A 14,076-nucleotide genomic window follows, 5' to 3' on the forward strand; every position below is an offset into this window, starting at 1 on the left:
CTCAGAGATGAAAATGAATTGAGCCCCTTATCTCCCTGTAACATTGGCTTGTAGCTTTGACTCTTCAAACTGGACATTATTAGTTTCATGACAAAAACAGAATCTCTCCTAAGGCAACAGACTAATAATTCCTCTATTGAGACCTAACCTGCTTATCCATTCTTTCCAGAGGGGAGTAGAGCAGCTTCTATGCCAGATATATGCCATTGTTTCTAATGAAACCTTTATGCTAAATTTTATCACGTAACTGTGGGAGGTTTCAACATACCCAGTTCACTGGTATGATAAATGACTACAAGATAATGCAGCAAATTCCAGTATTGCCTTGTAGATCATGGTGTCCTGAACACCTGCTCCATTTTCAGCATCTGGAAATTCAAAATATGGTTGTTGTGCATAGTTGTGATTTTATGGTAATTAAAATCATTTGACTAGGGAAACAGGCCTTTCTCCAATCACACAGCACTAATGTGCCACATTGTATTGACAAACTGGTGTAAAGTTATAGTAATATTTAATTTATTTGAGTATTTAAAGCGTGATTCAAAATGCAATTTCTATAGGTCAAACTGGGGGTTATATGCATTCGTTTTCATGACGGTATTAATTTTTGACCTTGCTTAGGGCCCATAGGGCTTCCACCTTGCAAGAAACTTGTAAAATGGAACAACCTCATAAATCTCCAGGGGACCACTAAAACTGGAATTAAGAATTTCTGAAGAAACTTAACTTCAAATCAGTAATATGTGAAATTGTGGTCTTTGCGGGGGTAACTTGGACACTGTTATTAGTGGAGAATTTTGTATCTGTTTAACCATAACAATTATCGCAGAATACTTAAAAGGGTTATAAACCCGCAGCTGTGTATTCATACTGAAACTCTAAATATCAAATCCCTTCTGATTCTCAAATTTTAGCTTGGATTCTTTTGTAGGTTGACACTTTCACTGTAGGAGACATTGTTCGTGTGATGGATGATTTAGAAACTGTAAAAAGACTTCAAACAGGTCATGGAGAATGGACAGACAGCATGACTCCAGTAAGTGCCTTTTCATTTGTCTTCAAAATGCATACTACTACTACCACCACGCCTGTATATAGCACCTTGAACATAGTAAAACGTCCCAAGGCATTGCACAGGAGTGCTTTCAAACAAAATTTGACACCGAGCCACATAGGGAGATATTAGGACAGGTGACCAAAAGCTTGGTCATAGAGGTAGGTTTTTAGGAGCGTCTTAAAGGAGGAGAGGTTTGGGGAGGCAATTCCAGAACTTAGGGCCTAGGCAGCTGAAGGTACGGCTGCCAATGGTGGAGCGATTAAAATCGGTGATGTGCAAGAGGCCAGAATTGGAGGAGCGCAAAGATCTCAGAGGGTTGTAGGGCTGGAGGAGGTTACAGAGATAGGGAGGGATTTGAAAACAAGGATGAGAATTTTAAAATTGGAACGTCCCGGACCGAGAGCCAATGTAGGTCAGTGTGCACAGGAGTGATGTGAGAATGGGACTTGGTGCGAATTAGGATATGGGCAGCCTAGTTTTGGATGAACTCACGTTTATACAGGGTGGAAGATGGGAGGCCAGCCAGGAGAGCACTGGAATAATCAATTCTAGAAGTAACAAAGGCATGGAACACAATCTGGCTTTTGGAAATTCCTTAATTAGTAATATCTGAATAATCTATGTCATTAGACGCATATCAAATTTTACCTTGATTATAAGGACATTACCCACTTCACTGAAGGAAACTTTTAGAATCCAGACATTTGTCTGCTGTAGGTATCCATTATCTTCTGGACCATTCAGTTGAACTGCTGATTCTCACATTCTTTTCTTCCCCACCACCCCATTCTCCTGAAGATGTTGCCTCCTAGCAGGAATGGTTCTATGGTTTCTGAGAACCTCTGGTACTTTGTCCAAGTGGCAATTAGTCGTATGGGAGCCGATAGAGTGAGTGTCAGGAGGCTTTTCAACTAGAATTGCAGCCTAACTTGATGCTGTCCTCACCCAAACATCCACTCTTGTACTTCCCTGCGGTACATTAATTAACCACCAGGGGTGATTGGATAGTGATATGCTTGGCTGATTTTTTTTTTCCTTTTTGCTCTATAACCCAGTGGTACAGAGACCAGTTGTAGTGGACCTATCAGGGCTCTGGTAGGACTAACTAACTCAGCCAGGCCAGGCCTGATCTGTGTGGCTCAATCAGTTGAGATGTAGAGAGATGTTTCAGGACTTACTGAATAAGAAGTTGCTGTCTCGCCACGACTAAGATAAAATAATGCATATTTATAGTACAGTATTGTCTTATTCTGGAATCCAAATTATGCTAAATTTTCTTTCCATTGTGTATCCTGCAGGCACTGGGACAGATTGGGAAGGTACTAAAAGTATATGGTGATGGAGATTTACGTGTGGGAGTTGGGGGCCAAACCTGGACCTTCAATCCTGCATGCGTAACTGCAGCACAGCCAGGAGAAGTAGATGCCAACCTCATGACAACAGACAACACTAATGATTCAGCAAGTAAGATGATTCAAAAGAGTATTTTCTTGGTTTAATTTATGTTCTTTAGGCAGAACCTCCCGAACAAGTTTAGCCATTCTAGCATCAAATATCCTTTTGCAGCTTTCAAAATATTTTCAGTAAATCTCTGAAGATGTGTTTATAAAGTAGAATTGGAAAATGCAGAGAGCGATAGAGCTTTTCTAATTCTCAGTTCAAAATTGTAATTGGGGTGAAAGGGTTTATATGATTGTTTGTGAAAGGTGATGGGGGTAATTTTAATCTAACTTGCCCAGCGGTAAGCTGACAGGATTGGATTTTATACCCTGCCCGATTTCACTCTCCATTGATTTCAATTTGAGTGGGGTGTAAACTCTCCATTGATTTAAATTTGAGTGGGGTGTGACCATTTCCCACCTGGTGTTAGGTTAAAATGACCCCCAATGGGTTTGTGAAACTTGGCCTAGCTACAGTGTATTGCCACTTTGCAATACATTATTGTGTACTTTGTTATAATTATACACCGTATAACCACAAAACACAAAGGGGTACATTTTCCTATATTCACTTATTTAGCAAAAAGGTTCGAACACCATTTTATGCCTAAATCTACTTTTTCTCTAAAATTAGTGTTGACGTACCTATTTTTAATATACTAGCAGATCTCACACGGCATTGCTCACAGCGAGTTGGAGGGTTTTGCTGTTTTATAAAAATAAGGGTGTTACTGACAAATGGCAATGGGGAAGGTGTGACAGGGAAAATGTTACAGGAATTAACTGTGACATTTGCGGTTCAAATGTTCTAGCTGCTTTCCTTGCTTTTGATTTGTCCGTTCCCTACCTCTCCAGTTCTGATTTGCTTCTTTTTATTTTGAGCCGATCAAGCATGTGTGTGAGCACCCGATGTGCATGCTGGACACCAGGCTTGATATAGCAGATAGAGTGACCCTAGTATTCAGTGATATCATCGGGTAACATTGCTAATTTATGCCATTTTCCCTTTTAAGCAGAAAATGGACATCAAACAGCAAATGCCAGCAGTTCAGAATACGCAACTAATGATTTTGCTTAAGAGCTAACTGATGCTATGTAAAATGAAGTAAGCTAGAGTTTCTCTTCAATGGAGGAGGAAACATTTTGTGTACGGGAATTATGGAAGCTACTTAACTTTTAGATAATTGCACAATAAGTTCCTATGGGTCAGCCAGAAATCAAAGCAACAACATTTTTTCACATTTCATGATATAGCATATTTAATCCTTTTAAGTAACCTTCCTCCTTCAGTCTTCTGCCCACTTTATGTATAAAAAAAAGAATTTTGACTTATTAGCAGCACATCTTTTCCTCTCCAACCCTAATGCATTTCAATCATAAAACATTCACTTGCGTAGTAAGTGGCATAGAAGATTTATTATTACCAGACTGAGCACACTAGGTCTGATTTGAACAAATATTTGTGTGAAAGCCAAGGACAAAATGAAAACAAATCTGTGAGCTTGCAAGTCCATGATTTTTGTTCTGGTACTATATACCTTCTCTTTCTGGCTTCCATGCTAACTGACATTGTAAATGGTTCCCTCCAGGTACTGTCCCCCTCCCTTTCAAAACCACTGTCATCAACCCCTCCTCAAAAAAATCCACCCTCTGTCATTGCAAACTACTGCCCCATCTTCAGTTCTGTTTGGTGAAGAATATAAAATTGGAACATTAGCTATTTTCCAACCTCTGATGTTACCTAGTATTTAATGAACTGTGATCGTTTTTAGCTACAGCTCCCCGACCTCTTCCTTTCCTTAAGTATTCTAAGATGCATTTTATCTGGTCCTATTTTACGAATAGTCGAGCATGCCAGTTTTTAATTGCCACTTTTTTTTAGTAATCTGCCTACTCTGTGAACTTAGTTTGAGGCACAGGACGTGAATCCAATAACTAGGATACATCTATATTGAAAATTGTTTTAAAAGAAATCTTAAAATTAAACCTTTTGTGTTTTATTCACATCTTTTATCTTTAAATCAAGGGTTGGTGCAGGGATTGATTTTGGGGTCCATGCTGGTACAGATGTAAGCTATTAAAATAAGCTTTTGCTCCAGATGTTTTAGTGCATTCTGGAGGACTGGTGGTGAGAAACTGGCCTTTCACTTCTGGGATGTTGATTCAAATCCAGCAAAAGTTGATGGGATGGTCGGTCACATGTAACAGTTCTATATGAAATGAGCCACATCCGCCCAATTCACCATTAATTGGCAATAAGTTAGCAATTTCACTCAGAGCCCACAAGGATTACTGATGGGAAAAGGGGGTGCTCTGGGGCTAAGGCACATTGTTGGACGTAGAGTAAAATGCGATTTGCTGTGCTGCTAGTTGTGCTATACCTGACTGAAAAGTATTTGATCCTGACACTAATTGACAAAAGTTGGCAAAAGTGTTCCATTCTCCAGCCCTGACAGACTTCACCTTGATGAATACAAAATTCAGCCTTTTTTTGGAAGGAATAAAAGAGCTCCCTGATAACTCGAGCTGGCGAAGGCAGTGAGTAGCTGAGTCATACAGACCATAAAGTTTCCACGGTCACTTTCTGATCTGTATTGGCTAATCTTAGTCAGGGTAGTGGTAGGAGTGCCGCCATTATCCATAGCACCCCTTGGTTAGGGAGACGAAAGTTGGCCAGGGTTTCCTTCTTGACCACTGTCTGTTGATCCTATTGGAAATGTCCATATATGGACGTTCCATGAGGAATAAGTTGGACTTGGCTTTGATTCCCCACCCGTCCTTGGTTGAAGACCACTTGGTGAATACCAGAAAGTGACCATTGACCAATGCCCCAGCAAGGAGTCAATGCCTTCAGAATGGGAGAAAATAGGCAGGCATAGGAGGAGACAATGTGTTTGCAAAAAAATTTTTAAAATTGGTCTGTTTCTTACAACAGCATGTTATGATAGCTGACTTAGCTGCAAGCCAAATGCTGCTGCAGAATCATAATGTGGAACACATACAGCTACTTTGGTTCAATCAGTTTTGGCAGAAAGAAGTAAGAATTCTTTTTGTTCATACACTGTAGGTACAGTCATCTCTGTCCTAGAAAAATTGCTGTCACAGTCAACCGATCAGGATAATCCTGGGCGCATAGTGATCGAGGCTGCTCACGGGAATGCCACAAAGGTTCGAGATTTGGTTCAGAAGTATCCAGAGAAGGCAAGTGTGCATGTTTATATTGGAAGTTCCTCTGCACAGCTTTATTTGATGTTAAATTATATTTTCTTTTATCTGTGGGAAGTTGGATGAGAAATTACTTCTGCAGTAATGGTGTTCCGGCAGATCTACTCTCTTCACTTTATGCCTCAATAGTTGCAAATATGAATTCTGTGGAGATTAAGCTTAACTTGTAGTCCTATGTAAGAAGAGTTTCCAGCTTTTGGTGAAAGGTACAGTAACGCTAGTCTTAAACTGACTACAATAGCAGTTTTTTGACTCACAAAGGCTTTCTTTCATGTTCTGGTGAGAAAACTACCTCAATGGATGGCTCAGGAATTGCTGTGGATTTTGAGGAAATGGTACAAAATACATTAAGTAATAAAATCAGCACAAGTGCTTCAGCATGGCATGGTATTTTATTGGCACAAACTGAATTAATAGAGAAAGAAAAGTCACAACACAAGTTAGCATTTGCTTCACTCAGGAAGCTAGCAGTGCTGTGACTGGCTCTTCTCCCGCTCCCTCTCCGCTTCACACAGTTTTTTCTCTGAAAAGAAAGAAAACATACTAAGCTTTCTACACAGATGTTTTTAAACAAAATCTCTTCTGACTTGTGTCAGTATAAATGTCCATTTGTCCATAGTGCAGCATTTCCCAAACTGTGGGGCACGCCCCCCGATAGGTTCCAAAGGGGGCGAAGAGGTCTGAAAAATAAAATATTTTCAGAAAAAACGATGTTGAGGTGCGTCCCAAAGTGAACACTTTTGCCGTGCTCCCTACACCCTACATGTGTAGCGGTTTGGGACACTGCCTTAGATTGCAATAATCCACTCACGTGATCGGGGAAGTTCCATCGAAATGGCAATGATGTCGCTCCGGCAAATAACCAATGGGGCTGTATGTGTGGGAGGCAGAGTGCCCCACAGTTTGGGAAATGCTGATTTACAGAAAGACCTGCAGGGTAGGAGTCAGTACCATTCGGAAAACAGTATGTTTTATTTTTATACTTGTGATTTAGTGATCTGTTTTATGTTTTGTAAGTTATCAACAAATATCTAATGTTTATGTTTATAGTGGGGTGCGAGAGTGCTCGTCTTAACTACTGTGGGGCAGGAGCCAAAATAGTTTGGGAAACGCTGCCATAGTGCATTTGTTACTATTTGAGTTGACTGATTTATTTTTGAAACAGAATTTTTTTCCCAACATGCTAAAATATGTAATTTTAGGCTGGAGTTAAAGTAGCCTTGGCCTGTGGACTCTACAATGTAGTAGGCTCCCAAAAGTGCATATTTAGGTAAACCAAAGGCCCATCAGACCAAGCATATGATCTTGTATACATTGCAGATTTCCAGATAGTCCACATAAAACGCATAAAATGCACTCTGATTTGATACATTGCGACTCTTATAATGTAGGTTGTGCGAGAGATGCTTTTGATCTTAATGGATGTAAGGAATGGGGCCGGTGGCAATGATTCTTAGATCATGACCTAAATAATTTATTCATCGTGGACTAGTAACTTGGAAATATAATCCTGTGCAAGTCTTTTTTTCTTTCAGTTCCCTGGTCTTATCGAATGTAACTACAATGACACAAAGGCAATGAGAATGTAAAATATTTAGTTTGAGAATTGGTATTGTCACAGTCCCTGAAAGTGATGTTTCACAACAAAAGAAATAAAAACAATACCATGTGTGTATTTAATATCAGCCTAGAAGAACAATTTCCAATAAAGCACTAGACAAATCCCACATTGGGCTGAAATGGCCTCAAATGGCTGCATTTTACACTGCACTCCAGTGCAATTTTAAACGCAACAGTAATGCCCATGGAATATGACACTGATCGACAATCCTTTTCTATTATTCTTTCATGAGAATGGCCCCCCCTATCTCACTCACACCTGCTGTGCTTGTGAGTTACAGATCTTTACATTTGTGAAAGAAATACCAGAGCCCACCACCACTGATGTGAAAGCCTGGACTTTATTCAATGGGCTTCTGACTGAGAGTGCGCAGACTGTCCAGGTGTTGCAGAAACAGCTGCTTCTGAAATATTCACAAGCAGGTGATTTAAATATTCTTCTGTGTTGTGTAGGTTGACATTAAGAATCAGGGTAAGACTGCACTGCAAGTGGCTGCCCATCAGGGACACATTGAGCTGGTGAAAATTCTACTACAGGCAAACGCAGAGCTTGAGATTCACGATGAAGACGGTGACACAGCACTGCATTATGCATCATTTGGGTATGAAAATTGGCTCCTTTACGTATGTGTTAATGACTGTGTAGCCAAGTCTTGATCTCTTTTTGATAAAATTACTTCGGAGCCTCTACCCCTTTTTTTTTTAACCTTGCATTAGGAAAATATGCCAAGAGCAGCCAGTGTAAATTACCAATGGGTTCTTTTGCTGTGATGAATTGACCAGTCTACACACATCACCTCCCCGGATGGCACAGCTGTAATCAAAAGCTCACTATATAGACAGCTGCAGGCATGAGCCCACACCCTGTCGGACCTGGCACATTGGTGCATCAACCCACTATCTCATGCTATTATCTAATTTCTCAACATGTAAAAAAACAATGAAGATAATGCTTAAGATGCCAGGGACTTCCTTGTTAAGAGGGTACTTTGCTATATTTTAAATATGTACAATTTAAGCATTTTAAAATTATCCAACTTGAGAATTTAGCAACCTCAAAAGCATTAAAATGAGCTGTGAAATCTAACTTTTCATTCAAATCCTTTTCACTTCAAGTACCTATTAGCAATTGCCAGCACTACTTTACTATCATGTGCTATGATCCTCCATAATTGTTCACCTGCCCATTATTTCTTGAAAATTTCTGTTTTCACGAGTTATACCTGTACACTCCTTCAAAGATGACTGCTTCAAAAGCAGGTTTTTAAAAATTGCACTTTTGGACCAAGATTTCAAAGTTGTCCTCCCTTTTTTTTTCCCTGACAGTGCTGTCCTTTTTAAATTGTAAACAATTTTACAACACCAAGTTATAGTCCAGCAATTTTATTTTAAATTCACAAGCTTTCGGAGGCTTCCTCCTTCGTCAGGTGAACGATGTCCTTTTTAAAGCAATAGGGTGGATTTTCCAATTGGTTAAGCTTGATAACAGGCAAAAAATGGGCAGAGAACCATTATGCCACATTTTCAACCATTTTGTGCCCATCTAATTTTTCAGTCGGGTTTTATACAGGCACCTGAAGTGCCTGCAACTTTGCAGTTTGTTATATCAAAATTAAGCCTCATTTTAAAAGCTCACGCTATTTTCCAGCATCTAAGCCACTATAGCGCTCAGTTGTTCACGTACCCATATAAAATTGTCATTCAAGGCTGCTTGGGACTGTGCTGTTTCAGGAAATAAATTTAATAAGCGCTATAGTAAGATTTGTAGCAGCCTTTGAGGCTATTTCAGAACATTTTTTCCTGCTTTTTTAGTTCTTTTCCTGTTGCACTTACAGTAGTTGGTCAGGAAACTTTGTGCACAGCCATTTTTTTTTGGTACAGCCACCATATTGGGACAATGGGTTTCCCTATGCCAATCCCCCCTTACTTCTATTTTTTGGAGGAAGAAGAGGAGGAACAACACAGAGATGCCAGGCAGGTCAGAGTGTGCCCACCTGCTGGTGCACTCGCAGGCATATTTACAGATGCAAGCGCACCTACTGGTAAAGGCTGTGCCATCTGCTGCAAGGATACCTGCAACTGATATGTACCTTTGCGCTGGCACTTCCAGTGGCAGTAATGGTCAGCAGCACCCTCAAGTTCTGTTTCTCCACCGCCACTTCCTTTGAGGCATGCTAAAATGCTCTCCTATCAAAAGGAGCCACCTCATTCAGCACCATCTCCAGCTCGTTAGCCATAAAATGAAGGGTTTGAGTTTTGCGCCACTCAACCACTTGTCCACATTTCTTGTACCAGACACTGGCTCTGCCAGCCAATTCTTTTTTCTAAACAACCTTTGCAAATGCTGGAAAATAGACTAAAAATGTAGCTGTCTTTGTTAAGGCTTCCAGCACTTTCCCCCCATAAATAGTCACTTACCTTTAAGTGGCTGCATCCTCTTAAAATTCCTATAAGCAGATTCCACACCACATCACATCCCCATCCCCATCCCCATCCCCACCCCCACCCCTCGGCCCCATACGGGGAAGGATTAATTTTTGATGGTTAAGCTTGCTAATGTTAAGGAAATTGCTGTCAGCGGTATTTTGTGGGTTTAGACATGTGCAGGTAGTGATTGGTGTTTCAAATGAAGGTAATGGCCTCAGCTTTTCAGCTCCCCACCCCTTGACCAGGAAACAACTCTGAGTGGGCAGGACTTCTGCCTGGAATGGAGATGCCCTCTAACCTACTTTCTGACCTAGGGATCATTATCAAATTGGGATCATTATCAAATTGGAATCCCACTGCAAAGAGAGTAGAGTTTTGACTTGGCAGGCCTCGGCCTCGGGCAGGCTGCTGCTACGTTGTCGTGTAGGCAGGCTCTGCTGACTACTGAATGGCATTTTCTTTTTGTGGAAATTATTTTTAACCCCCTTCTTGGGCCTGTGCAAGGCAGTGCTCCAGCATATGTACAGGTCATGGCTGCACATGGATTTCTTGGGTTCCCCTTTTCACTGACTAATGAATCATGGACACCCCAGCCCAATACATGATCCCTGTCAGGCACACACTCTGGACATGGGGGAAGGGAAGGTGGAAACAGGTGGAACATGTCGTTGAACACATTACTGGCCCCAGCCACCTCAGATCTGCTGGAAAATTGACCTGACAGGGCTGGAAAGCCTGGGCCAATGTGTGTAATCTGAAGGGAGACTCCAGGTGACAGGCCTCATTGTGGACTATACACAAAGTAGAGACAAATTGTACAATAAACATGGGGTAAACTTCAGAACACTTGATGACTATAATTTAATTGTGGGGTTTTTTTTAACCAAAATCATATGATGATATCATATCCATTGTCACAAAAACTAATTTTGACCGCAAGAAAATGAGAATTTTGAGATTGTTGCAAATTGTTTTCATTTCAGATGTTGGTGAAATTCCCAGCTTTCCCAAGTTTATTTCCAAAAGATTCAGTCTAGCTGACTTCCCTGATATGAAGAAATGGTTTTATCTGCACCATCCGAATAACTGATTAAAACCATATCATTTTAAGTTACAGTTTACCAGCACTCTGCGGTGAACCTGTACCATTAAATTTAAGAGTGAAGTTATACAAAAATACCAGTTGGGAACAGTCTCTGCTCTGAGTGCTGGCTCTGTATCGCTGTCTGGCCCTGGAAAGCAGGCTACTCGTGTTTACACATGCACTTGACAGTATCCAATGCCAGTTAAATATTAATGTTAACAAACAACTGACATGACTACATTTTCACCTGTTTTGCTAACATAGTGAAAAATTCACTTTAAGACATTATTGAGTGGTCAGTTGGATTGTCTAGGAGCTGTTTCAAATTTGCTTCCCACTGATGTGCGAATTAACAGGCTGAGCAGGTCAAGTTTTGTCAGTAATATTTGCTTATTTTATACAGAAACCAGCCTGAGGTGGCCAGACTGCTTCTCAGCAAAGGTGCAAATGTCAATCTACTGAATGTTTCTACATGTTCTGCTCTGCACATTGCAGTAAACAAGGGCTTTACAGAAGTGGTGCGTGCACTTTGTGAATATAACTGCAATGTTAATCTCCAGGTGAGAGAACAGTCACAAGTAACTTAACTTATTTGTACTTCTAGAAAGAAGAAAGACTGTTGCTAGGAATGGGATTTCCTGTTTATTTGGGGGCAGTAATGTATAGAGTACATGTAAGTTCATGCAAAGTGGGAGAAAATCCAAAGAGCAATGGCAACCTGTAAATGATAATGGATCATCAACAAAAACATCGTGTGGCCAAGATGCAAATTTATATCCAGCCTATGTTGGTTACTGTGCCACTCGTTTTACTCTTAAACATTTGGCCTGATTAGCAGCTAATTGCTGTGAAGTAAATTGATTTTTGCTACTACGGTTATGGTAATCATTCTGGAAGTGCACCCCTATTTGCATGCCAAAATTCAGAAAACCATATTGTTCAACACAATTGGGATTTCACTTATAGATCCTATGCCGCCTTTGTTAGAGATATATTATTAACTTGCACTGGTTTTATACATGGGGCATAGAATATAAAGGCACAGAAGTGATGTTGAATTTATACAAGATATTAGTTAGGTCATAGTTGCAATGTTGCATGTAGTATGGGCATCCCATTATAGGATCAGTGTTAGAGCTTTGGGAAGAGTACAGCAAAGATTTATTATGACGATGCCAGAATGAGAGGTTATAGTTGTGAAAGAAAGACTTGAAAAATTGGAGCTTATATCACGGGAACGTAAAAGTTTAATGGTGGTTTTCAAAATTATGAATGGTTTTGAGAGTAGTGAAAATTGTTTCTATTGACTGGTGAATTGGTATCAAGGTACTATAGATTTAGGATTATGAATAAAAGAATGAAGGAGAAAGTTAGAAGACATTTTTCACATGGTTTATTATAACATGGAATGCTATATCACGTGGCCATTGAGGCAGAGATAATAACATCCAGACACTTTTCTGGCCTCTTTATTGGCCCACTACAAAACAGCCCAAGTTAATTTTATTTTACAGGCAACAGAGAGAGGAGATTAGGCTGGGATGGATACGATCCAAGATTCCCAAAGTGAAAGGACAGCGTCACCTGGTCCTCTCTTTTTTAATAATAAAACTTCTGTTTGGAGAGATGCTCTCCTGACCATTTTAACTACTAGTCCAGGGATCAGTTTAAGATTTATTCTTGGCTGCTGAGATTCTTGCATCCTAGCTGATGTCATTGTGCTCCAAGTCCACAACAGAGAGGTGGAAATTTACCGAACATTTTTAAACAGCAATATCTTTCTTTCTAACCATTTTTAAAAAATTTGTAGCTTTGTCACAATAAGCATGACTTGGAAAATGCTAATGGTTTGGCTGACGCAGATTGTGGTGATACGCAGCTTCGAGTGCATGAGAATAGGACAATTATCATTTGAATAATTTAAATATGGTCCCTCATCTCTTTTTTTAATCATTCAAAATGTTAACCAATCTTTCATTGCTAAAATCTGTACCTAACTCCTCAGGCATGCCTATAAATATAGTTGTAAATATAAAACGGTACATAAATTAGTTTTTGGTTTGCAGTGTACTTCATGTGATCCACATGTGCATTCCTGTCACGTGTGAATAATTGTGGAAGATTAGACTTGTAATTAGCAGAAGTGCACTATACCAATATGCATTTGTGTTAAGCTGGTGGGAAAGGGTAACCATAGATTTTCTTAAGAATCCACAAGTTTGGTGAACCTACCCTCAACTCTCCTGTTTTTATCTTTCCAGGATTCATATGGAGACACCCCTTTGCATGATGCAATTGCTAAAGACTATAGGGATATCATTGAGATCCTGACAGAGGTGCCAAACATTGACTTCACCCAACAAAATAATCGTGGCTTCAACTTACTTCACCACGCAGCCTTAAAAGGCAATAAACTGTAAGTATCAGCAGAATAACTGATGAGTCACTCCACAAACTAGAGAAATGGTCATGTTAAAATCCTGCAATATGCATTTAGAGAAAGCACCAGCACTAATCCTAAAACATTACAGAGCAGGTATTGCAATCCCATTTGACATTCATTTTGTTCTCCAAATACAAGAGTTCCAAATGGTAATCCACATAGTCATAAAGGTGCTTTTTAAAATTTATCAGTAGTCTTCTTCTTATCATACAACCTTTTAAGCAGAGAGCTAATTTGTTGCAACTTATTTGTTCAATAAAAGCAGCTATATTATCCTAATTCACACCAAGTCCTGTTCACCCATCACCCCTGTGCTCGCTGACCTACGTTGGCCTCCTGGTCCAGCAATGCCTCTAATTTAAAATTCTCATCCTTGTGTTCAAATCCCTCCATGGCCTCGCCCCTCCCTATCTCTGTAGCTTCCTCCAGCCCTACAACCCTCCAAGATGTCTGCACTCCTCCAATTCTGGCCCCTTGTGCATCCCCGATTTCCATCACTCCACCATTGGCGGCAATGTTTTCAGCTGCCAGGGCCCTAAGTTCTGGAATTCCCTCCCTAAACCTCTCCACTTTTTTTTAAATTTCAAAATATACTTTATTTCATAAAATTTAAGGATATACACAGTTCATTGTAAATATACAATTACAATTCAAAACAATACAATACAGATCGTACACACTCCGATCCCGTCATTACAATTCAAAACACAGTATATACCTTCCAATACATTCAGTGCAATACAAGGTGGAATGGCCTACCTCTTCCTCTTTCTCCTCC

General features: G+C 40.0%; 1 protein-coding gene across 3 annotated transcripts in view; it reads left to right on the forward strand.

The window, feature by feature from the left end:
* The window catches only part of mib2 (MIB E3 ubiquitin protein ligase 2), a 201,439-nt gene that overhangs the window by 161,115 nt on the left and 26,248 nt on the right, over positions 1 to 14,076 (forward strand). For all 3 annotated transcript variants that reach the window (XM_067970398.1, XM_067970397.1, XM_067970399.1), the window contains 6 exons: positions 935 to 1,039; positions 2,359 to 2,524; positions 5,567 to 5,700; positions 7,798 to 7,946; positions 11,259 to 11,415; positions 13,117 to 13,271. In XM_067970398.1, the coding sequence (XP_067826499.1) occupies positions 935 to 1,039; positions 2,359 to 2,524; positions 5,567 to 5,700; positions 7,798 to 7,946; positions 11,259 to 11,415; positions 13,117 to 13,271 (866 nt within the window). The remainder of the gene's footprint in view (positions 1 to 934; positions 1,040 to 2,358; positions 2,525 to 5,566; positions 5,701 to 7,797; positions 7,947 to 11,258; positions 11,416 to 13,116; positions 13,272 to 14,076) is intronic.

Source organism: Heptranchias perlo, chromosome 32 (genome assembly GCF_035084215.1).
Source record: "Heptranchias perlo isolate sHepPer1 chromosome 32, sHepPer1.hap1, whole genome shotgun sequence".
NCBI lineage: Eukaryota > Metazoa > Chordata > Chondrichthyes > Hexanchiformes > Hexanchidae > Heptranchias > Heptranchias perlo.